This window comes from Typopeltis vanoorti, chromosome 7 (assembly GCF_054136105.1).
Source record: "Typopeltis vanoorti isolate ZY-2024b chromosome 7, IOZ_Tvanoo_1.0, whole genome shotgun sequence".
In the NCBI taxonomy this organism is placed as follows: Eukaryota; Metazoa; Arthropoda; class Arachnida; order Uropygi; family Thelyphonidae; genus Typopeltis; species Typopeltis vanoorti.
In genome coordinates, this window is record NC_143555.1 from 45316602 (window position 1) to 45343784 (window position 27183).

The window sequence follows — 27183 nt, forward strand, 5'->3', positions numbered from 1 at the left end:
TCATTATATAATACTGGGCAACAAATGTGTGTGTGTGTGTATTTCTTGTTCTTTCTTTTTTTTCTGAATGACTTTATATGCATTTTTATAAGCTGATTAAAAAAAAAAATAATCTAAGATTTAATGTTTAAATATCCAAAGAATTTGAGAAATATGTATATCAAGGCAGACTTTATTATTATTAATAGAGACCTCTGGGAGTCAGGAACCAATCGAGGGAAGCTATACCATTCGCACCTGTATTTGCATCTTTGTCATATATGTTTTTGAATTCATTCACGCTGCTAGCACACACACACAACATCCAACGGCAATTCATTCCAATCATGCACCCCTCTACAACAAAACAATCTAGCCCCCCCCCACCTTCTTGACAGCATTCATTCTCAACTTCCAAGAATGCCCTTACATTCTTCCCCTACCCTGCATAAAATAAAAAATTCCATCCAATGAAATTCTGTATAACCCTTTCAGAAGTTTGTCTCAATCATATCACCCTTCTTTCTATTGTTTGCTAGTGTCTGCAGCCTACAAATTCTCAATGCCCACATATTTTCAGTATTACACAATCCTGATATCATTTTTGACACTCTCTCTCCACTCTATGAGAATCATCATGAAAACCATGAGACTAGACTATGCACAATAGTCCAAGTGAGGTCTTATCAAGGCCTTGTAAAGAGGAAAAACGATTGCTTATCTTTACATGTCTTGGTTCGTTTGTAATTATTCTCCAAGTTGTATTTACAATCTTTACTATTGGATCCTTAAAATTCAACTTCCTGTTTACTAAAACTCCAAGATTCCTAGTCTGATCAGTTTCTTCTAGCACAATCCCACCAATATAATACAACATTTGATATCTAATCACATCAAAGTGCATGACCTTACAAATATTAACATTGAAGTGACAGCCATTTTCAAATGTCCACAATTCCAGCCTATTCAAATCACTCTACAAGTATTGCATATCGGCGGCATTCCTGATTATCATACTTATCTTTGCATCATCAGCAAATAGCTATATGTTACTGTCAAATCCTTCCCAATGTCATTAGTGTACATAGAGAATGACAATGGACCAAGGATTGATCCTTGAGGGACACCACTGGTTACCTTGAATCGTGTAGAATCCCCCCCCCCCCCATATATGACATCTTTTAGTATCCATGCTGATATGTGAAAGGGCACTCTTGTTTTAGCAATATGCTAGCCTTTTATAATAAAGTTACAAGAAAATTAGATGAGGGAAAGGCATATACTGCAATTTTCTTAGACTTAGCAAAGGCATTTGACAGGGTGCCACATGATAAGCTGATATTTAAGTTGCAACACATGGGTCTGGATGTCAGATTGGTCAACTGGATTCAGGATTGGCTGTCTGATAGGTATCAGAGAGTTGTGTATGGTGGATTGTGTGTATTGTGTATGGTCCTAGTACTGAGCCCACAGGGCTCAGTACTAGGACCTATATTGTTTAACCTTTATATCAATGCCATTGCAAGTGGATTGCAAGGAGATATTCAGTTGTTTGATGATGATGCGAAGCTGGGAAGGATTATTAGTAATAGTGCAGATGTGGTAGCCCTGCAAGAGGATTTGAATAAGCTGGATAGATGGGCAAATGAATGGGGGTATCAGTTTAATGCAGCAAAATGTAAGGTCTTGAGGTTTGGGAAACATCGATGGGATGCTGCATACTCTATGGGAGGAGTTATACTGGAGGAAGTTGGGGAGACAAGAGATCTGGGGTTGATGATTGATAGAAACCTGAAGTTTAGGGGACGTATTGCAAAGGTGGTGAAGGTAACACAGAGGATTTCACTGGGGAGTTCTTTCACTTGGTTGAACAGCGGGAAGGAGTGATGACAAGAGGCCACCCCTGGAAGTTACGAAAGGAAACTGTGAGCAAGAGGGTGAGGAGTGGTTTCTTTGCATGGAGGGTGGTTGAGCCGTGGAATGCATTACCTGATAGAGTGGTGAGGGCGAGAACAGTCAGTGAGTTTAAGGAGTGGTATGATAGACTCTGTGTTTCTTATGGGGGAACCTCCCCTCGATGAGTCTTGACAGACTTTATGTTCTTAGGAAGGACCCCCCACGATGAGTCTTTTGACTCCATGGAGGCCTGAATAATAATAATAATAATAATATCCTGCTCAGTTCCTATTGCAGATTGGGCAACAGCTCTAGTACTTACTCCTCATACATATGAATTTCTTCATACAGTGAAGAGGTCACACTGAGTTTAATGTTGCATATACCAATTGACAGCATTTAGCAAAATGGTTACTCATTAGTTTAAATATCTCTTCTGCATCAGTCACCTGCATTCAGCAGTTATTCTTTTAAATTCATTCTTTCTTTTACTTGCAGCATAGCAATATAATTCTTTTGTGTTGTCTTTAACTTGTAGAGCCAGTTTCTTTTCATACTCTAACTTAGCTTTCGGTACAACACTTGCAACTCTTCTGGCCTGCTGCTTCCAGTAATCATAACTGACATCATCCTTATGCACAGTATTCCTTCCACATCAACTATTTCTTATAAATCTCTTGCTTAATTACATTAAACATCCATTTCACTCCTACTCTATTTATTCTTTGAACTCTAGGGACACATTCTGATATCACATCATTTAATTATTATTATTATTATTATTATTCATGACACCTCCAAGGAGTCCGAAGACTCATCACGTAAATTGCATGTGTTCTGAAGGGCTGATTTGTCTGTATGCAGGATGAATAAACCCTGCTACCTCCGTATAGAGCTGCCACCTTTCGGTAAGTCCAAAGAGGGACACACTTATCGAATATGAAAGTCTTCCTCTCCTCTAAATGTATAAAATGAAAAAGCCAAAGTTGAATATGTAATTCTAACCTTATAAAAAATTAAAAGATTGAATACATTGGTACCGGTATTAGTGATTTAATAATATTTGTATTTTAAATTTGTATTAAAAAAAAAAAAAAAAAAATGGAGATGTTAATGTCAGCTCTTTGCTTTATGCGGATGATATTATACTTCTAAATAAATCCGCTACAAGTCTACAAGATTCTCTGACTAAATTGAATAGCTGTTGTAATAGATATGGTATGAAGGTCAGCAATAAAAAGACAAAGACAATGAAAATAGGCAGAATCATTGAAAATGTCAACTGTGTTGTGAATGGAGAACCCATGGAACAAGTGAAACATTTCAGCTACTTAGGCATGATTTTTACTGAAGATGGTAAATTAAATATAGAAATAGACAACAGAATCTGCAAAGCTGGTATGGTGGGAAGTCAATTGAATAAATTCATATGGAATAAGAGAGAAATTAGTCAGAACACTAAATTAGCTGTATAGAAGACAGTGTTCAAACCAGTTTTAACTTATGGATCTGAGAGCTGGGTCAGAAGTAAAACATTTGACCAACGACTAGAGACCGCAGATATGAGAGTCCTGAGAAAGATTAGAGGCGTGAACAGATGGCATCAATGGCAATATCATATTAAAAACGAGGATATTAGGAAAGAACTTGACATTGTCAGCATCTAGGAATGCATTAGCAGAGCTAATCTCAGGTGGTATGGTCACTTAAACAGAATGGGCGAAGAAAGATTAGCAAAACAAGTGTTCTCTGCCAGGTTGGCAGCAAAATAACCCAGAGGAAGACCAAGATATAGGTGGATTGATACGGTACAAAGTGCCTTAGACGAAAGAAATATAAGATCTGATAATGTTGGAGTCTTGACAAGTAACAGACTGATTTGGAGGAAAATTGTAGATAGGAAGTTAGTAATGATGTAATTTTTTTCATGTAGTACTGTCATATCCTGTACACCCCTTGAGGGTAGGTACATGGCAGGAATTTAATGATGATGATGTATTTTAAATATATAAGTTGTCCCACTTAGGTGTAATTCGGGAGCTGCAAATTTTCTTAAAATTCGGGATGTCCCGTCTAATTCATTACAGGTGGCAACCCTACCTCCGTATGAGATCGGCTAACTCACCTTCAATTAAAAAAGTCCATATAAATAAGTATTTAAGTAATTTTTAAACATCTACCAAGCACTGTTGATATACTTCCCAGTCATAATTTGCTGCTTTGTATGGAACATTCTTAAACTTAGCTAGTCCCCAAGCGAGTACCACACGATCGCTGTCACTAACTGGAAGCAGAATAGTTTCGTCTTTAAATGAAACCCTTTCTCACTCTCTATTTTCAGATCTAACACTCTTTGAACAGGAGTTCCTTCTGTCACATGCTGCTTGAGGAAGTTCTCTCAGCAGCTGAATAAATTCAGTTGCATTCTTCTCATGCAATTTCACAGCTACCCAATCAATGTTTGGATAATTAAATTCCCCACATTATGTTCACCCTTTTCACACTTATTGCCTTTATTTGGTAATGCATTTCTTCATCACTAGCAACTGATTCACTAAGTCTGTAACACTACCCACTCTACGTATTTGATCTTGTTAGACTCCCACCTCATACTAGATGGCTTCCAACTCCCTGCCACATGAAGAACTGTCACTAGTATTGTAGTCATAAGTCTCAACTCTAACTGGATTCGAGTCACCTGATATTAGCAACACGCCCTCTCCTCTCCTATTATTTTTATCCTTTATAAAAATACTATACCCTTTGCACTTGATTCCAGTTAGTATGCTTCTGATAGTCAGGTGTCACTAATGCCTACAATATGAGGTCCCAACATATTAATCAAGGCAACAAACTCTATTCTTACCTCATTTATCCTATAAGTATAATTCGATAACAATATATTCTGACACAATTTTTTTATAAAAATCAAATTTGTTAAGATTTCTTGCTTAACTGTTTGGTCCCTTTTCTTAAATCATCTTCAGCAGTAATATACTGCTGAACACTGATTTAAAGAAGAAAATTTCCCTTATCATTTCATTTCTCTTTCACTGTATGATCTTGGGGATATGTTTACCCATGTTGACCCAACATTATGAGAAATGTGTGAAATACAGAGATTAAGAAACCTAAAAGAGATTTTGATATGTCTGTGGTCAATCATTTATAAAAAAAATTATGATTTTTTTTTTCTTTTTTTTTCTGACACTTGCAAGATGTTCAAGATTTCCAAGTTCCAGATAGTTCAAATTGCTTTCTAAATAATTTTTTCTCCAATTTCTTCTTTGTATGGCAATAAAAATCTTTTTTATTGCATTATTTACATATATAAACTTTATGTGTAAATAATTAAAAAACAACTCACGAGAAGCACAACTGAAGATAACATCATTTAGATTTGATGCAGCATATTGCAATCAAAACAAAATTCACTCTTTTTAATGTGAAAGTAGTAGATTTCTTGTGACTCAAGAATACTACAAAAAAGCAAAAAAATTACAGAGAATATTCTGATATATCTGTAACAATATAATAATAGAATTAAGAACAATAAAACTATATACATAATTTTTAATATATTCAATATATGCATCTACTATTTTAAATCACACAACTTTTGCTATAATAACTGAAACCGAGGTACACTGATCATGTTTTTAACAAAATAATTTGGGAGAAAAAAAGTATTGTATGTGTATTTCATGATACACATACAATACTTTGTATTTCATGATACGCATACAATAATCTCACATGTTTCCCAGGTGGGAAGATAAATGGTATTAGTGAAACTAAGTCTGCAGAAGAAAGAAGTGAATGAGTTGATTGTCTTGGCATGCACAAATAATTTGAATGGTAAAAAATATGCAAGAAGAGGATAAAGAATGAGTTGTTGGAAGAAACAAAAGTGAAAAGTAAAAAAGTAGAGACTGTCAGTTTAGTTTTAGTATAACAGGACAGAAATGAGAAGAATGGCCATGATTGCTAATGAGTCAATGAGAAGATTGTGCAGAAGAAATTTTGTGAAGTTTATAGATATATGCAGTGAGTTTGATGGACAAAAGGACCTGTATATGCCTGATGGATTGCACTAAAATGGTTTTAGAGTTAGAAACTTGGAGAAAGTGTTGTTCAATGAGAATATGAAAGTGCAAAAGGCAGGAAGCAATCAAACATATGTCTAGCCACCTCTGAGACAAATGAGTGTGAGTGCAGGAATGACTGTGTGGAAATAACCAAAGCTAGGATACAAAAGTATGAGTCCAGAAATGATTGTGAAGAGATAAGTGCAATTTCCCAGGTTTTGAATCTGAATGGGCAGGTAATGACATTATGTAAGGTTAACTTTGGATCCAAGGGGATGTCGAAATGCATGTACATGAATGCCTGAAGTATCAGAAATAAAGGAGAGAATTTTTTGGCAATGATCAGCTCAATCTAGCCAAAAAGTATTGGCATTAGCAAGATCTGATTGACAGAGAATGATGTAGTTACAGGAATAGAATGTAATGAATATTGTATTTTCAGAGAATATATTATAGGAGGAGTATTATATAATGACATCTGAAGAATTACAAACAAAAACAGGAGTAAAGAAAGTTTGCAGATCTGAGGACAATGGTTCATTTTGAGGCTATTGTTACACAGAAGCCAATAGGACAAAATATATCGCTGGTTGCAGCTATAGACCTGAGAGTCTAGAAGAAGATGTGCATAACATGCATTAGTAGATTAACACAATGAGTGCAGGCCGAGCAATTATCATGGGAGACTTCAACTATGGGGATATAGATTAGAAGGAAGAAAGGGTACATGGTAAAATGGAAACAAAACATTTTTTATCTAATAAGGGATAATTACCTGAAACAGCACATGATGGAGTGAATCAGGGGGGTTTGAGTGTGTTGGATCTGGTAATAGCATCCAACACACTCTTTAGTTAACTAAGCAGGCTAGTTGCTACTGTAGTTCTATCTATAACTACAGTAGCAAATCTACCTCCGATCAGGGAAAGTGACCATGCAGCTTTCTCCTGGGAGGTTGATTGACTTGTGGAAATTTCAGTCAAGAAAGGTTTATGCAAAAAATATGAAGCTGGTGATTATGAAAAACTTAGGAGGCAACTTGGAGCAATGCCATGGCATAAGGACAAAATATATCATTGCTTGCTGCTATAGACCTAAGAATCTAGAAGAAGATGTGTATGACATGCATTAGTAGATTAACACAATGAGTGCAGGCCGAGCAATTATCGTGGGAGACTTCAACTATGGGAATATGGATTAGAAGGAAGAATTACTTGAATGTTGAAGAACACATTGACAAAGATAGAGAGGTTATTATCTCATTCATTTCATGTAATGTCATAGGAAGCAGTCAAGGAGTGAGACAACATCAGAGTGCATACTGGGTCAACTGAGTATTAGATGGGTAGCAATATAAAGCAGGAGCTAAAAAAAAAAGTGATCAGCATGCCTGTGAGCAATATAAAGTACAAGCATGAAGGGTAATTAGTATGTCAAGGAAAGCTAAAGAAGATTTTAGGGGAAAAATTAGCTAAGCAGGCTAGAGAAAATCAGTTTTTTTTGTTTGTTTTTTTGCTATGAAAGGAGTAAGAGTAAGAATGATTATAGAAATATAACTTTACAGAATGTTGATGGTAGGAAAGTGACAGAAGCAGAAGAAACTAAATTATGATTTTGCAGTTACTAATGTGACAGCAACTCGTGTGAGAATTGAGGTAGATGAACTGGAGGTACTCAATATTTAAAAATATCAATGTGAATAGATCAGTGGGCCTGGACAGTATGTTGGCTCATGTGCTATGAAAATATGCAAGAGAACTGGCAATGCCTCTGATGAAGGTGTGTAATCTAAGTCTCAGCTCTAGCAAGATTTCAAGGGAATGGAAAGGATAAGATAGTTTGATTACATAAAGGTGGCTCCAAGACAGAAGTAGTAAATTACAGATCAAATAGTATCTCTGGAGTGGTAACTAAAGTACTGGAAAAGTTGACTAAAAGTCAGGAATGGGTGCAGGAATATGATGTCCTATACAGGGCAACATTGCAACATATTGCAAGAGTTGGCAAAATAGCTGAGAAGATTGCTTGGATGTTGAAGAACACATTGACAAAGATAGGGAGGTTATTATCTCTCTTTATAAGGCTATAATTCAGCCACATGTTGACTACTGTGCACAGATTTGGTCGCATGCATTTCTAGCAGACTGGAGGTGGTGGAGAGTAGAGGAGTCAGAAACAAGTGACTAAGCTGGTGGCAGGTCTGTGAGATGTTCCCAGACCTACCACCAGAGGATAGATTGGAGGTGTGTGTGTGTTGCCGAGTTTAACTGTCAGACAGAGAAGAGGCGATTTGATAGAGACATACGTTACTAAAGGGATTCTATAAGATTGACACAAAAGAAATTTTTCAATACAATGGAAGAACAAGTGGTCACACTTGGGAGTTGTCTATGGGTGTAGTTAGTAAGGGTATATGGTCTAGGTTCTTTATTTGGAGAGTGGTGAATTAGTGGAATGGATTGCCAGAGGTGGCTGTGAGCGTTCCAACATTGAATCAGTTTAAGGGGATGTATGATAGGTACTGTGTGAATAACGGTTAGTGTGGGTTTTTCACAATGAGTCTTTTGACACCATGGAGATGCCTCAGATAAAATGATAATGCAAGTTCAAGGTTTGTTTCAAACATCTTAAAATAACATCATGGAAAGTTAAGTAGATTTTTAACACCTGTTAGAGATGATTATTGTCTGTAAATTATCATTATTATAGATTCTCTTTAAGTTAGATCCTTTTTATCTTAATCTGAAATATATTTAATTTCTTCTGTTGGGTAATTCCTTAACTTGTTTCATTAACAATAGCAAATTTAAGTGATTATTATCATTATTATTATTATGTGACACCTCCAGGGAGTCCAAAGATTCATTGAGGGAGAGTATGGCAATAGCATCGAACGATTGATACCCTTCCAACTACTAACTGCACTCAAACTTGCTTAACTTTTTGTATGCGACATTAGCAGCAGAGGCTCTACCAATCAACCAACCTTCCATAAATTATGTCTCACACTGATTTAAATTAATTGCCAAAAAAGTGTTGTTCATAAGGATGATGTTATCAATGACACAAAATGATTTTAAGAACTTTTTATTACCTTTTTTTTGTTCCAATTTATACAATTCTTCTTCTTCTTCCTAACATGGAATATAGGCCATGTGGCCTGTTCCGGTCTCATGCCATCTCTTTCTTGGTCTTCCGATTCTTCTTTTTCCACTTATTTTGTATCTGTATAATATTTTTGGTAGTCTGCTGTTGTCCATTCGATTTAAATGTTCTAGCCATTTTTGTTTATACTGTCTTATGTAGTAATTAATTGGTTTGATTTTTAGGGATTGTAAGATTTCTTCATTTGTTTTGTGGTCCCACTTGGTATATCCAGCTGTTTTTCTGAGGAACTTCATTTCTGCTGTTTGAATTCGTTTTTCATCTTTCCTTTTCATGGTCCATGTTTCGCTTCTGTATAGTAGAGTTGGTTTTGACAAGACATTATATAGTCTGATTCTAGTGTGTTTTTGTACCAGGGATGGCTTAAATATACTGTTTATTATGCCATTTACTTTGACAAAGTTTGATATTTTAGTGTCTATGTCTTTTTCTTCTTCGTATGATAGATCACATCCCAAGTATACAATTCTTGTTTCATAATAATTTTGGGGTGAACTTCACAGAAAATTTATGACATTAAAATTCAATAAATTATGCTTTTATTTAATCCTTAGAAATATTCTGTAAGATGTCACACAGCATAATTATATTATATAGGACTAAATTTAGAACTATGTATAATTCTTCCAACAAAAAAAAAGTTTATAAGTTTGAATATATATATGCATATATATTACACTTTTTAAAACGAAAACATGATTAACAATTTAAAAAAGCCGAGATAACTTCAACTTATTTCTTCTATAATTTATTACAATTAATAACAATATTTTGACCCTAAACTGTAAAAAAGGAATAAGTAGAAATTTGGTGACATTGTTATTTAAATGATGTAGATATACAGTATTTATAAATAACGTATTCATAGATTTTATTTACGTACAACTCCAAATATGAAAATACGCTGATAGGAACATAATTTTATACTGAAAATATTTCTATTTTGAAACACTTTCTAAACAGTTCTGTTATTTCCAAAGAAAGATCTGATAACACGAAAAACAATATCAGTAGTTTTTTTCACATCATTCTCTGTGCCTAATAAAGGATTAACTTCTACTACATCAAGGCCCCTTAGTAGTCCTATTAAACAAGAAACAAAAAAAAATGTCATTAACTGATAAAAAAATAATAATACAGGTAACCCTCGTATAACGCAGATGTTAAGTTCCATAGAAATGCCGCGTTATATAAATCGTGTTATGCGAGACGCAGATCACATAGAAAAATAAGGGTTATGTTCCGAAGTCATTTTTTTTAAATCATATAAACAACAATGACGTATCCAATAAAAATATTTTTTTTTTTATTTAATTCAGGTAATTCATGTAAGTTAAGGATACGTATAAACTGTGAAACAAATACATAGTATAAACTTATAAAAATACAAATTCTACGTAAACTTCATTGCCCATAATGCATAAATGTTTTAGATAATATAAAATAAAGTGCATAATCGTCATCACTGTCTTCAAAACGAACATTTTGTTGATGGTCTTTATTTACGAGTGGCCGGACGATGTCATCACTTGAAATCTCTTGGACATCATTTGTATAATTCTCATTGCATACTTCGACTCGTTTAGTTATCAAGAGGTCAGTAATAAGACCTTGGTTACCACTATGCTGCAGTATTTTATAAAGTTCATAATATGGAGCTAAACAAATATCCAAATGTCTTGTGAATTTTCCAGAGCGCTCCAATGAGGGATCATTATCCATAAAAATAACTTCCTAACTTTCTTGCCAAGTCCAGTCCTTCTGCTAATTTCTTTAAACTGAATTCTTTAATGGATTCATCACAATTAGAATCTTTGGCAGAACTTTTACCTGCCATTTGTTTCGATGTCATTTATTAATTGCACCAGTTCCTCCTCATTTAAATCTATTTCCCCATCAATTAATTCGCTAATTTTGTTTACAGCCATATCGCAAAAGCCCTCTCTGCCAAAAATGTGTGCGAGGTTTATTATACGACTTAGCTCGGCATCCACTGGCGGTACGAGATTTTGTTCCGGAGCAGTGTCAGGCCATATTTTTTTCCAGCAAACATTCAATGTAGGGGTTGTAATTCCTTAATGGACAGAGAAATAATTTTCACACGATTCAATGGAAAACTTTTTCCACGCTTAAGGCAGTGCCATGTTTGGATTAGATTCCATTTTTTCTGAAATTAATTGGAATGTTCGACGAATATAATATGACTTAATATTGATATTATTCCTTGGTTCAGTGGTTGAATAAGTGAAGTAGTAGTATTAGGCAGCAAAAAAAAAAGTTATTTAAATATTCAGATGGCTTAAATTTGTTGGGTGGCCTGGTAAAATTTTAAAAGTAGAATTCTGAAATCGATATTCTTTTTTTGTGTATGTAAATTTCTACATCGGGTACAAAACACTCGATTCCAATTTTTCAAACATGCTAGCTGTAACCCGTGCCTTTTCGCTGGCCCGCCAATAAACAGGTAGGGTGGACTTGTTGAGCCATTTCGTAGGAAAATTTTAATTTTCTCTTCCAGAGAAATGGAGTTTCTTTTCAATGTTGTTTTTTCCCTTTCGTTGCAGTATTAGTGGCCATTACTAGAAAAATATTTTTTTAAAATAAAAATAGCATTACATATTAATTATGTACACACCAGAAAATAAAGTGCTCGGCTTGAGATTAACACATTTGTGATTTTTAATGCACTTTTCTGGGAGAAAACGAAGACAATTTTCAACAACAGACACTTTATACGGTAAACAATTGACGTACATGCATGCTAAAGGATATTTTTCCCTAATATAAATTCGCTACTTATAACTACATGCACGATACAAGCAGATGAAAATTTAACGAAGATAAAATTTGATTTTTAAGTCGCGCAGTAAAAAATATATGAAAAGATAAAGGTTACTACAGTTTGTAGACTGTGTTATATCGGAACCGCGTTGTATAAGTACCGCATTATACGAGGTTTCCTGTATATCCAAAATGATAAACTTAAAAAAAAAAAAAGGGTTGCTAAAGAAATGATAAACAGATACACTGTTGCAATAATTCATTTTGGAAAATTATGATGACAACTACCGTGTTAGAGTAAAACACTTTAGTTTAATATAAACCAAAATACACACTTGATGTTTCGACTTCATATCGAGGTCATCAACTGGAGCATACACAATATATACACAGAAACAAACTACACTACAAGCTACATGGTTTGCTAAAATTACTGAGCAACCGTTTCAACAATTATTGCCCTGACCTCTGGTGGATAAAAAAAAAAAAAAAACCTTTACCACATCAAAGCTAGAGTCCTATTATTATTATTATTATTATTATTATTATTATCTATTAGGTTCCAAAATTAAATTGGGCTGGAGAGCAACATATTTATATACAGGGTGTTCGGGATAAATTTGACAGTTTCGTAAGGAAAAAGAAAATCTTCTTTGTATCTATTAAATTTAATGAATTGACAAAAAAACATTATAGGCAGAGTTAATTACAATACTATCAACAAGATTTACTCAAAATAACCACCATTAGCATCGATCACAGCTTCAATTCTGCTTCGGAACCTCGAACAAGCTGATGCTACAGTCTCCCTGGGAAGGGCCGCAAAAACTGTTTTAATTTTATCCATTAACTGGGCTTTTGTATTACTGGAAGTGCGATTGGTGTCTTTTTCAACTGCGCCCCATACAAAATAATCCATGGGGTTAAGGTCTGAGGAGTTTGGAGGCCAAACATTTGGACTGGTGAAGTCGTAGAAATTTTCAGACAACCATTTTTGACTTTTCCCAGAGGTGTGGCAAGGGGCCGAATCCTGCTGCCATACATACGGCCTACCATTGCCTACCCTTGTTATCCAGGGCTTGACTACAGTTAGCAACTCCACGAACAAAGCCCGAATTCCAATGCCAGGGTTCTTCAACACCTGTTCCTGCAGATTTGCGAGGAATTCTGCTGTACGAACACAATCAGATCGTCTGCTAGGGATCTTTCTTCTTGCTACATCCTCGTAGTCACCATTGCAAGTCTCTAGTTCATGCCTGATTGTTTTTACTGTATTCAGGGAGCATTGGGCAGCAGTCGTAATATCCTTATTTTGATGGTGGGCACGAATCATCATGATACAAGTTATTCTCTTCCATGATTCAGGTGGGTTCCAGCTATCCATCCTTTCTGACATCTTGTATATGAATGAAGAAGGGTCCAAACTTTTAAATGAAGAGAAGTGTGTGTTAATACATGTAACTTACGGAAAAATATAATTAATTATAAATATGTCAAATTTATCCCGAACACCCTGTATATAATAAAAAAAAAAAAAATTAGCTATGTAGAAGTGGCATTTGCACTCTACAGCGCTTGACCGTACGACGAAAACCATTCGAATCTAGTCGCCAACTAGAGGAACTTTTTCTAAATCTTTTCTCGACCGGTTCCAGAGTTAGTCGGTCTCTGGCAAGGGCTAGTGGATTTTTCTTCTGGAAACTTGGATTTTTCAGACCGTAAACTCAAGAAAATCGGCTGTCGAACCCACACTATTTTCAGACATTAAATATATTGTATTAGGGACCACCAGATAGCGGCACTTACTAGCCGCCTTCTTCACTGTGTGCCGATTAATTAGTGATAGCCTTGAGCCAGCTATCTCTGATTGGCTACCAGTCGAGATTGAACTGCCCACACAGTCTCCAAAAGTTCGATAGGGCTTAAAAACGGCCTCGCCTACTCCCTACAGAAAAACAAAAAGACATTAGCTGATTTTTTTTTTTAGCTGATTTCAACCAATTGGTATGGAATATTTTCCAATAAAAACTGAAATTGCTTAAGGTCCTAAAGTATGCTAGTTACTAAGTAGGCTGAATATGTGCCATCCAAATTCATGGAATTTTTATACCTTCATTATTGTTGAGATTAGGGTGGTTAATCAGAATTTCACAGGCTTCTTTAAATTTTCTTTCATACCAGGTTTTTGTATCATGTAAAGAGCAGGTACTTTTCCAATCAGTTTGGTGTAGGGTGTTGAAAGCGTGATCTGAGAGGCCTGCTTCACCAAAATTGTTATATTTAATGTGTTTTTTGTGTTCTTTTTTAAGTGTAGGGATTGTATACGTTCAGTTTCATTCATATAAGGTAAGTTACAGGTTCAGTAGATGCAATGAACTCCAGGATGTGTCAGTGGGAGGAGAGGATCCTTAGAGGTGTTGAATATGTTTTTTAATTTTATAGGTGGTTTAAAAGTGGCATTGAGATTATAATGGTGTAGGAGTCTATTAATTTTTTCTGATAACCCTTTATCTTTGTATGGGATGGCTATGGTTTTACTGTAATCTATATTCTTTTTTGATGAAGTTTTATGAAGAACTTTATTAATAGTATTTTTGTTATAGCCATTATTTATAAACGTGTTGCTAATAATTTTTAATTCTTGTTTAAGTGCTTGTTGATTAGAGCAAATTATTATAGCCCTGTTTTTAAGGGTGTTAATGACTCCAAATTTTTGCGATGGGTGGTGATATGAGTTAGCATGTATATATTGGCCAGTATGTGTAGGTTTGCAGTTCACCGTGAAGGATAGACTGCTTGAGGGAAGACATGTGACCAGTGTATCCAAGAACGGGAGCGAGTTCTGATTTTCAATTTCGATAGTAAATTGTATGCGTTTATGTTGTTTGTTCAGGTGGCTAAGGAATGTGTTTAATGTTTGTCGACCGTGTGGTCAGATAACGAAAACATCGTCAACATATCTAAGCCACACTGTAGGTTTTAGAGTAAAGGAATTAAGAGCACATTGCTCAAAAGCTTCCATATTAGTTAGCAATGGGGGGGGGGAGATAGTGGTGAGCCCATAGCCGTACCTTCTTTTTGTAGGTAAAATTTATTTTGCCACAAGAAGTAACTGGAACGTAGTACGTGGACAAAGAGGGCAGTAATGTCGGGCGGAAATTTGTTCCGTAGGAGAACTGTGTCACTGATTGGGACATTAGTGAAAAGGGCAGAAAAGTCAAAACTGACTAATAAATCATCTTTGCCGAGTGTTATGTTTTTAATTTTTTATAAAGTGTTGTGTGTTCTTTATATAGGAGGGGGAATGACCTACCAACTCCTTGAGTGTTGGCACTAATTTCTTGGCCATATATTCTGGGAGAACAGGCATAGTGGGATATAAGTTTTGTAATAGTGTCTGACAGCCAAGAGGTGACAAACTTAAGTAATTTCTCATTTTTTTCTTTATTCTGTTAGTTGGATTATAGTTTACAAGCTGATAGGTGCTGTTATCAGAGACTAGTTGATTCATCTGATGGATGTAAGTTGACCTGTCAAGGATGACAGTGGCATTACTTTTGTCCAATTTTGTTATATCTTGATTAGCTTTTAATGACTTGATTGCTGCTAGTTCTGTTTTTGTAAGATTGATATACAAGGTTTTCTTTTTATTCAGAACATTGCTGGTTTCTAACCGAATTTTATCAGCTATATTAATAGGAAGAGACTCTTTCTATGTGGTATATAAAATCCAGTTTATTAACAGTTCTAAGTGCTTGGAACTTCTTTGGGAGATGGACCGAGCCTTGACTCTTCATCCCTTCATCTGATTTTAGCTTGAGTGTGAGGGCATTATTGTGGGTAATTTACCTGCTCATTGTGAGCATTGTAAGCTGTATTAGCTTTCTCTAGCGATGGAGGATTTGTTTTTATATTTGAAATGATCTGAGGGTTTGTAGTCTGCTGCTTGTCGAATGTTGATTTGGGTGATTATCTGTAATTGTAAAGAATTGTTCTGCAATGCCTGTCGTGTAGGTCTTGATATCGGGAAGGTTGGCTTCTCGGTGTAATTGCAGGTTTCTGATGAACCAAGGGACATTAAATGCCATTCTAAGGCATTTGTTCTGTATTGTTTGCAATCTAAGGATGTTCTGTTTAGATGTGTGTCCTCAAATTGGTGAGGCATATGTTATCTGAAGTCTTATCACCGATTTGTAGAGGATAATTTTGTTGTCTATGTTTAGGAAGCTGTTCCCATTCAAAAGTGGATATAGCTGTGCAATAGTCTGACTTGCTTTGGTGGAAATACTATTTATGTGTCTTGAAATTTAGGCACTTATCCAGATGAACTCCTAGATACTTGGTAGAGTTGTGCCAAGGGATGACTTTTCCAAACATTTGTACATTTGTGTTTGGTTCTGCTTTATGTCTGTTGAAAAGTACAGCAGAGCTTTTTCCTGAGATTGATAGCAGTATGCCATTTTTTGTACTAATTCTCTAATTCATGAACTGCTCTCTGTAGCTTGCTTGAGGCTAGATGTGGACGAAGAGATCTGGCTATGATAATTGTGTGATCGGCATAAAGAGCAGTGATGGATGGGGACAACTTGGGAAGATCTGCTATGCATATGGGAAAGAGTAGGGGGGGGGGGCAGCATAGAGCCTTGAGGGACTCCAGCCGTGACTCTCCTCTCTGTGGATCAGATTCGATTGAGTTTTATTTTAAATTTTCTGTTATTCAGATATGACTTAATAAGAAGAACTAGTGATAATGGGATTCCAACTTTGTGTAGTTTAAAAATTAGACCATTGTGCCACACTCTGTCAAATGCCTGTGTTATGTCCGGGAAGACTGAGCCAGCATGTTGGTGCCATTCAAAGCCTTGTGTGATGTATTCAACGACTCTATAAATTTGGAGCATTTTGGAGTGATATTTCCTAAAGCCGAATTGCTCATCTTGTATGACTTGGTTGTTATCTGTTGCCTCTTGAATCTGTGTGAGTATAGTGCGTTCGGCTATTTTGCCTACACATGAAAGAAGGCTGATCAGTTTATAATTCTGAGGAAATTGTATATTTTTCTCAGCTTTTGGAATTAGGAAGACATCCGCAAACTTCCATCGCTCTGGAAAATAATTTAGCCAAAGGATGGCATTAGTGATGGCTACCAGATGCATAACCCCTTTTTTGGGGGATTAGTATAAGTGCTTTGTTTGTTATTCCATCCGGACCTGGAGCCTTTTTGTTGTTTAGCTTTCTTATAATCTCATATATTTCTGTTGGAGATACGGGTTTGTTGTTGGTTTGGAATGAGGCATTTTGAGTAATTTTACATACTTGTGTGTGGATTTGTCTTATGAAGTTTATATCGATATTGGTATAATTGGAGCTACATTGTTTTTCTAAACTTCTACAAATGCTTCTTCTTCGTCATTGTATGCAACTCTGTATTCACCTTGAATTGGAGGAAGTGTGTAACTCTTCGAATGAAGTGATCTGATTATTCTCCACAATAACTGATCCGGTGTGTTTAGGTGATGTATTCTGTTATTCCAAAGTGGGTTTCAGTGGTCCTTTAGAGCATGTCGAATCTGGTTTGTTGCTCTGTTAACTGCCTGCTTATCTGCAGGATCCATTGTTCTGTGGTATTGTCTTCTTAATCTGTTTTTCTCACTGATAAGACGTTTTATATCCTCTGGGAGTTTATTTGGTGGGGCACACTTGGTTATATTTGTTACTTGTGATATTGCTGTTAGTAATTGTTTTTGAAAGGTTTTCTCACTGCTTTTTCTATATCGTCAGTGGTTGTTATATGTAGCACTGGGTCAAGGTTTTTCTAGAGGGTTGAGGGAAGTTGTTTCCAATTTATAAAGGTGGTGGTGTTTTCCATTAAATCTTGTATGGTTCCTAATTGCAAAATGATGGGGGGTTGTGATCAGAACTTAAGTCGTTAACTGCTTGTATTTGATAGCTGTGCGCAATGTTTTTTAGTATTGCTATATCAAGTACATCTGGATGGCCGGTTGCTCCATAGTGTGTGGGTTCTGTGGGTCCTATTACTGTTATGTTTCTTGTAGTGGTATATGAATTCAGTAGTCTGCCATTGATATTTGAGTTTCTGCTGTTCCACGTGGAATGTTTGGCATTAAAATCACCAGCTATGATTACTGCTTTACCTGTGCTTAGTATTTCATCCAGATCTGAATCTAGGAGTTTTTTATTTGGGGGGTTGTAGGCTGGAAATATCCTGATACTGCTTGTATTTTCCATATGTATTTCTATTCCTGTGGTTTCCATGTGTTCTGTTTGGGGTTTGGCTATTGTATTATGCTTTATATTTCTTTTGACAAAGATGGCAGTGCCTCCTCCTCTTGCATAGGATCTGTCTGTACGGTATATGCTATAATTGTTGATTCTGACCTTGTCACTTGAATGAAGGTTGATTCATTTATAAGGATAATATCTGCTTGGGTTTCTGCTGCAAGCTCCTGTAGGTCCTGCATTTTGTTTAATATTCCATTTGCATATTCCACCTGACAATCTGTAATGATTTAGGTTTTCTATTTGTCTTATTCATTGAGGATTTCAACAAGCAGTGATTGAGTGCGTCTTAAGATGATATCCTTAGCTTCTTGAGTTGGGTTGGTTTGCTGGAGTTTAGCAAGCATTTCTCCTATGTGGTTTGTTATGTTCTGTAGGATAGGTTTCTTGATTTCCTGTGATTGTTTGGTTTGGGTCTTTTAGGTAGGTTGGTCTTGTAACTTCAGCATACGTCCTTCCATCCATTGTGGAGATTGTGGTTTGATGGGAGGATGTGCGTTCTTGTATAGGTTTGTTGGTTTGGAGTTGAGGAAATGCTATACAGCCCCTATAGTTTGCGGGGTGTGGGCTTCCGCAATTTGCACACTTTGCTGGTTGTGTGCGGGGTTTTTGGTATTCATTGGTTGCGTGTTTGCCACCACATTTAACACATTGGCAATCTACTTTGCAGCAGCATTGTGAGTGGCCAAACTTTTGACAGCAATGATATTGCGTCGTTGTTTGTTTATGTTTTAGCGATTCAGTTTTTATGACTAAATCACAAACAGTTTGAAGATCGTAGATGTGTTTCTGGTGTTTCCTTATCCCTACTAATATTAGAGGATATTGAATGTAGAGTATTATCAGCTCTTTGCATTCGGCTGACTTTTATAGGACTGAAACCTTTATTTTGGAGATCTTCTTGCACTTCATCTGTTGTAACGGACTCTGTTACTCCTCTGAGTACAACTTTAAGGTTCTTTTCACTATTGAGTGCAAATAAGCACTCAATAGTGAAACTTGAATAGTGAAAATAGCAATACTTCTTCTGTATCAGTGGCTTTCGTGAATGATATTTCTAGAGTTCATAGTGAAGTAACAACTGATGTCCAATGATTTTTATCCCTTAGGATGACTGGGGGTATTCTTTCTTTACTATTTGTATTAATATCAGTCTCCATTTCTACTGTTTTGGGTAGTTCTTTAGTAATGGAAATTTTCCACTTTTTAGTTTTAACGGTTTGGAATTCTTCTTCTTCTATGTCAGCTGTATCCAATATATGGTGGGCATTGCTTTGGAATATTTGCATCCTCAGGATCTAGTGATTGACCCGAGCTTCGCTGTCTGATGTCTACTGCCGTCACATTATCCAGACTGTCATACGTGACAAATTTGGTGGGAGGGGGGGGGAAACATGTCATAGAGTTTTACTTTTCCCAGCCACTTACTGCTAAACACCTCACCCAAGCAGATAAATTCCTAATAAACTCCTATCAAACTTTGTCTCATCTATCAGATTTTCCATGTCCATGTCTATCAATTATCAAAATTTAAAGTTTAAAAGGTTGGTCCTAGAATGTAAATGTGAAATCCCGTAGATCAAATCGATGATCTACTAACAAAAAGAGATCCCAAAGTCACAAAACGGAGACAGCTTGCCTTTAAATATCTTGATTTCCTCCTTACTTGACTTCGACATATTTCTAACTGCTACTGCGAAGCTAAGGCCTTTATCAAGTAGTGCAAGTCGACTGTTATTTAAGGTGTGGCTTGATAAGCTGATCATATGACTATTGCTTGCAGGCGGTTGGCTGCTCCTTCTCTCACTTGTTTGTTGTTCACTGTTGGAGCAGTTAATGGAGAAGAGATATCCTGATTGGTTGGATGCATATGATTGGCATTTAAATTTTGCCATTGTTTTAGAACATGAAATTTGGCCTTAAGTTTTATATGGAAGCTTTTGAGCAAAGTGCTGTTGATTCCTTTACTCTAAAATCTACAGTGTGGCTTAGATATGTTAACGATGTTTTCGTTACCTGACCACATGGTCGACAAACATTAAACACATTCCTTAGCCACCTGAACAAACAACATAAACGCATTCAATTTACTATCGAAATTGAAAATCAGAACTTGCTCCCGTTCTTGGATACACTGGTCACATGTCTTCCCTCAAGCAGTCTATCTTTCATGGTGAACTGCAAACCTACACATACTGGCCAATATATACATGCTAACTCATATCACCACCCATCGCAAAAATTTGGAGTCATTAACACCCTTAAAAACAGGGCTATAATAATTTGCTCTAATCAACAAGCACTTAAACAAGAATTAAAAATTATTAGCAACACGTTTATAAATAATGGCTATAACAAAAATACTATTAATAAAGTTCTTCATAAAACTTCATTAAAAAAGAATATAGATTACAGTAAAACCATAGCCATCCCATACAAAGATAAAGGGTTATCAGAAAAAATCAATAGACTCCTACACCATTATAATCTCAATGCCACTTTTAAACCACCTATAAAATTAAAAAACATATTCAACACCTCTAAGGATCCTCTCCTCCCACTGACACATCCTGGAGTTCATTGCATCTACTGAACCTGTAACTTACCTTATATGAATGAAACTGAACGTATACAATCCCTACACTTAAAAAAGAACACAAAAAACACATTAAATATAACAATTTTGGTGAAGCAGGCCTCTCAGATCACGCTTTCAACACCCTACACCAAACTGATTGGAAAAGTACCTGCTCTTTACATGATACAAAAACCTGGTATAAAAGAAAATTTAAAGAAGCCTGTGAAATTCTGATTAACCACCCTAATCTCAACAATAATGAAGGTATAAAAATTCCATGAATTTGGATGGCACATATTCAGCCTACTTAGTAACTAGCATACTTTAGGACTTTAAGCAATTTCAGCTTTTATTGGAAACTATCCCATACAAATTGGTTGAAATTTATATGTATAATTTTTTTTTTTTTAATATACAGAGGCTGTTCAATAAGTTATGACTATATTTATACAGAAAACAGATTACCTTTAATCATCATCATTTACATGGTTTTTTTCGAAGTAACTACCGTAAGACGCGATGCATTTGTCCCAATGTTGCGTCCACTTCTTAAACACACGTGAAAGTCCGTTTTTTGAGAGTTCTTTCAAAACCGCCTACGCAGCTTTTACACATGCTTTGTTGCTTTCGAAATGGCGGCCTCTTAGTGGTTTCTTGAGCTGAGGAAACAGCCAGAAATCGCACGGTGTGAGATCAGGACTGTATGGAGGGTGTGGTAAGATATCTATGTTGTTCTTCTGCAAAACGTCCACTACACCTCCAGCAATATGTGGCCTTGCATTATCGTGGTGCAATAACAAGCCATTCTTCAGCAATGGACGCTTCCTTTTGACGTGCTGTACCATTGTCCGTAAAACATCTGCATAGTATGAGCTATTTACAGTATTCCCGGGTTCTACAGCATGTTAGTAAACAATGCCTTCGTAGTCAAAAAAACATTATGGTCATAACTTCACCAGCCGATTTTACAGTTTTTGCTTTCTTGGGGGTAGGCGAAGACTGATGCTTCCATTCACTGCTTTGTTGTTTCATTGTAGGGTCATAGTGATACAACCAAGCTTCATCTGCTGTAATGATGCGTTTTAAGAAGTTGTCACCTTCTTGTTCCAGTCTTTCTTTCCATTCTGTGCACACATCCACTCGATGCTGCAGTTGCTCTGGTGTCAAGAGTTTGGGAATCCATCGGGTGCAAACACGTTTCAGTCCCAAATGTTCAGCCATGATTGAGTGAAATATTCCCACAGAAATATTCATGACAACATGCAGCTGGCGTACTGTAATTCTGCGATCCTCCTTGATGATAATCACTGCTGTGTTGATCACTGTCTCTGTAATGGATGTTGAAAGTCTTCCCTCACGTTCAAGATCTTCCACATTTCGCCTTCTTTCATTAAAAGTTTTATGCCAGCGAAAAACACTTGCCCTAGACATTGCTTCATCGTGGAAGGCTTCACGTATCATGTTAAAAGTGTCCGATGCCAATTTCTGCAAACGCACACAAAATTTAATCGCATAATACTGTTCCAAGGACGCTTCCATTTCGACGACTGGTCGTGGCTCGTAGGCGGCCCGAAACAAGCTTGCGTTTAGTCACGTGACACTCTGGCACATCAGCCCATATATGCCGTCTATCAACCTCTTTTGTTAATACAGACAGCAACATTTCTTCATTCCACAGAAATTAATATTGTGATGAGTGGTTTCGAGACAGTAAAATTGGTCTTATTACTTATTGAACAGCCCTCGTATATATATATATATACATATACATGTTGCTCTCCAGCCTAATTTAATTTTGTAACCTAATAGATAATAATAATAATAATGATGATGGGACTCTAACTTTGATGTAGTAAAGGTTTTTTTTTTTGTTTTTCAACAGAGATCAGGCCAATAATTGTTGTAACGGTTGGTCAGTAACTTTAGCAAACCATGTAGATTGTAGTGTAGCTTGTTTCTGTGTATGTATTGTGTATGCTCCAGATAATGATCTTGATATGAAGGTTCGAAATGTCGAGTGTGTATTTTGGTTTATATTAAACTAAAGTTTTTTACTCTAAAACTGTAGTTGTCTCCATAATTTTCCAAAATGTATTCTGATCACCGTGTAAGCATGAAAGAAAGGAGGCTGCTATAATTACATTTATAGCAGCAATGCATCTGAATCATTCACATGACATTCTGTGCACACTAACAAAATTTATTTTTATCTGATTAATTTTTTTTATGTCACCCAAGGATTAGGTGGATTAGCATTAAAAAATTTCATAAAGTACTAATTTATAATTGGAAACTTATCATACAGTAGTATACGGGTAGGCTTGGGATTAGATCTGGAACCCTGTTTCATAAACTAAACATGGAACTTTTTCAAGTCACTTCTGGCCTCCAATAAGTAGGGTGGTGGTCTCATGTCAGTGATGAAATTGATCTGCCACCTAAAGACATTCACACACACACATCTGTGCTTGAAGAGGCATACACTAACTTTATACACACAATACTTATCATACCTCTCTTTAAACTCATTCACTGTCAGGGCACTGACTACTAATTCTTGCAATCCATTCCACTCACTCACCACTCTCTAAGCAAAAAATCTAGTCTGCACTCCCCCTTACTAACCAAATATTTAAACAACTTCCGGGGGGGGGGGGAGTTACATCTAGTTCTCTTTTTCTCTCTATCTGTCATGTTTCTCTTTTTCACTTATAAACTAAACTTTGGAATCCACACATGCACACCTATAATCTATTCTCAAGGGAGTTTTCCACAGCTCTGTTACTAACTTAATCACTCATCTCTTAATCCTCTCCACTACCTCCTGATCAAGAAACCCAGGTAACCAAATCTGTGCTCAGTAATCAAGATGTTGCTCTTTATAAGCCTATGTGAATAGGCTTATAAAGAGGAATAATAACCTCCCTATCTTTGCTTGTTAATGTGTTTCTCAACATCTAAGTAATCCTCCGAGCTATTTTACCAACTCTTGCAATATTGCCTCTAAATTCAACTTTCTGTCCACCATTACTCAAAATCCCTAGCTTCAAGTTTCTGTAATTCAGTACCAACAATGTGATACACAATATGTAACTTTTTCATCCTGAAGTACACAACCTTATATAAAATGTAAATTTTACATTAAATTGTCAATCATTATCATTCTCTCAAAATGCCAATTCATTAAAATCAACCTGCAGGATATTTGCATCACCTTCATCAACTACTGCCCTCTCCAGTTTTGTATCATCAACAAACAACTGAATACCCCTCCTCCCCCATTAAACCTTTCCCTATATCATTAACATACAAATTAAATAGTAATGGTCTAAGTATAGAACCCTGAGACAAATACACTAATCATTCTCCTAGGTTCCAGTACTGGTTGGAGAGCAGACATTATCTATGCTACAGATGTTTATAATTTAACATCATCTTCTTTTTCCTAACATGGATTTTAGACCAAGTGGTCTGTTCTGGTGTCATGCCATCTCTTTCTTGGTTTCAACATAATATTTTTTTTATTTAATCACATTCTCATCTATTACAGTTATAAATGTACAGTACATCATTAATGCTATAGGACTAAGCTTTATTGTATAATGAGACCTGTGGAGTATCCATAACTATAGAATCGTGCACAATACTAATTAATTTATTGTTATTATTATTATTATTCAGGCCTCCATGGAATCAAAAGACTCATTGTGGAAGGTCGTTCTTATGAAAACAAAGTTTATCATACCACTCCTTGAACTCATTGACCGTTCTTACTCACGCTCTCAGGCAATGCATTCCAACGGTTCAACCACCCTCCACGTAAAGAAACTACTCCTCAGCCTCTTGCTCACAGCTTCTTTTTGTAACTTACAGGGATGGCCCCTTGTCAGCTCCTTCCTGCTGTTCCACCAAGTGAAAGAACTCTCCAATGTCCACCTTGTAACTGCCTCTCAACAGTTTAAAGGTCTCGATCATATCACCTCTCCTTCTTCTATCCACCAAACTCTGCAGTCCACATTCCCTCAGTCGATCCTCGAAACTGACATTGTACATTGCTGAAACAACCTTTGTTATCTGCCTATGTACCATTTCCACAGTTAATTTATCCCCTTCAAATGCTGAGGACCAAATTTGAGAACAATAGTCTAAGTGTGATCTGATCAGGGTCTCATACAACAGAATGATAACTCTTATCTCTGCAGATCACCGTCCTTCTCAGTATTGCAGCAATCCTCTGGGTTATCTTCACCACCTTTGCAATATGTTCACTAAATTTCAGTTCTCTATCAATTATTACCTCCAGATCTCTTGTCTCCCCTTCTTCCTCCAATCGAGTATGCATCCCCCCAAAGATGAATCCCAAACTTCAAGACTTGACATTTTGCTGCATTAAACCGACACCACCATTCATTGGCCCATCTATCCACTTTATTCAAATCCTCTTGCAGGGCTGCCACATCTGCACTATTACTTATAACCCTTCCCAGCTTCACATCATCCACAAGCAACAGAATATCCCCTTACAATCCATTGACAATGTCACTGATATAAAGGTTGAACAATACAGGTCCCAGTACTGAACCCTGTGGAACCTGACTTGTAACGTTCTACTTCCTTGATATTGCCCCACCATACACAACTCTCTAATATTTATCAGACAGCCAATTCTGAATCCATTTGATGTTTTTATGAAGAGCCAGGTCAACAGAGCTGTCAGTTCTTTAGCATATTCTCTCAAAACCCATGGTGAAATACCATCCAGTCCCACAGCTTTACGAGTATCCAGATTACTCAGTATTTGGAACACACTCTCCTCTTGCACCTCTAAACCCTGAGCCTGCCCTCAGGGGTGAATACTGGTCTTGAAATTCACTCTTGCTCTTGTTATCATTCAGGGAATGAGAGGTGTGATTGAATTCTGATTAGCGGAATAATGAATTACTTACCATTTAAAACTTTGTACAGGTAACCCTTGTATCACGCAGATGTTAGGTTCCGCAGAAATGCCACATTATATAAATCACATTATGCGAGTCTCAGATCACATAGAAAAAGTAGGATTATGTTCCGAAATAGTTTTTTTTTTTTTTTTTTAAATTATATAAACAATGACATATCCAACAAAAAATATATTTTTATTTAATTCAGGTAATTCATGTAAGTTAAGAAAACACATAACTATGAAACCAATACATAGTATAAAAGTATAAAAATTACAAATGGTACTTAAACTTCATTGCACATAATGCATAAATGTTTTAGGCAAAATAAAATAGTGCATATTTTAATCTTTCATAGCACAAGGATTTGAGGATTGGTTAATAAACACTGGTTTTGTCACCTGATGCATTATTACAAAACAATCCAGGAGCTGATCTTTCATTTTTCGAAATATAGGTGCGTTTTTGCACTTGTTTCCAATATAACCCAGATTCATCCACATTAACACCTGGTCTGCACTATAAATGTTTATAAACTTTGAGAGTTTTTTGTTTAATAAGATTTCCATCCATAGGAATTTTCTTTTGAGGTGCAATCCTCTATCGAAATCATTAGAGATTTCTCCATTTTTCCATTAGAATATCGCGTACACGAGCAACGCACTTTGCACTTATCGTTGACCCAGCAATAAACACTTTCTCGGAATTTATGTTAATTTTGTTTGATTGTTCGAATTGTTGATGCATTTAAATTCAAAGTCCCTGCAAAAACTCCTGGTTTTTCTCCATTTTTCAACTGATTCAAGATTTTGAATATTTTTCTCCAAGAGAAATTAATTTTGTTTTCAATGTTGGTTTTTCCCTTTCAGTGCAGTTTGTGGCCATTACTATAAAAATAATTTTTTACACAAAAAAAGCAAGCATTACATATTGTATGTAACTCACGAGAAAATAAATTGTTTAGCTTGAGATGAACACACCTATGACTTTTAAGTCACTTTCCTGGTAGAAACGAGGACAATTTTCAACAATAAACGTTTTATACGGTAAACAATTGAGGTACATGTGTGCTAAAGGGTATTTGATGCATTATATAAATTTGCTACTTATAATTACATGTGGGATACAGGCAGACACAAATTTAACAAAGATAAAATTTGATTTTTAAGTCATGCGGTGAAAAACATATGAAAAGATAAAGGGTTACTACAATTTGTAGATCGTGCTTTTATCAGAACCATGTTGTATAAGTACTGTGTTCAACAAGGGTTACTACAATTTTAGGCCACATTATATGAAGGTTACCTGTATTTAGAAATTTATGTACATTTAATTATACAAATACAACATTTATTTTACAAATGATATTCTATCTTTTTCAATTTAGCTACTTGAATACAAATTCTACCCTACAGTTCTTTATGAACTGGTCAATAACATCGTCATAAAAAGTTGG

General features: G+C 36.0%; 1 protein-coding gene across 3 annotated transcripts in view; it reads right to left on the reverse strand.

The window, feature by feature from the left end:
* The window catches only part of arg (arginase), a 273733-nt gene that overhangs the window by 6049 nt on the left and 240501 nt on the right, over nucleotides 1-27183 (reverse strand). For 2 of the 3 annotated variants that reach the window (XM_090395244.1, XM_090395243.1), the window contains exon 11: nucleotides 9035-10211. In XM_090395244.1, the coding sequence (XP_090251370.1) occupies nucleotides 10084-10211 (128 nt within the window). In that variant the 3' untranslated portion in view covers nucleotides 9035-10083. Of the gene's footprint in view, nucleotides 1-5242; nucleotides 5355-9034; nucleotides 10212-27183 lie in introns of those variants that run through there. The other variant, XM_090395245.1, reaches the window with a different exon arrangement.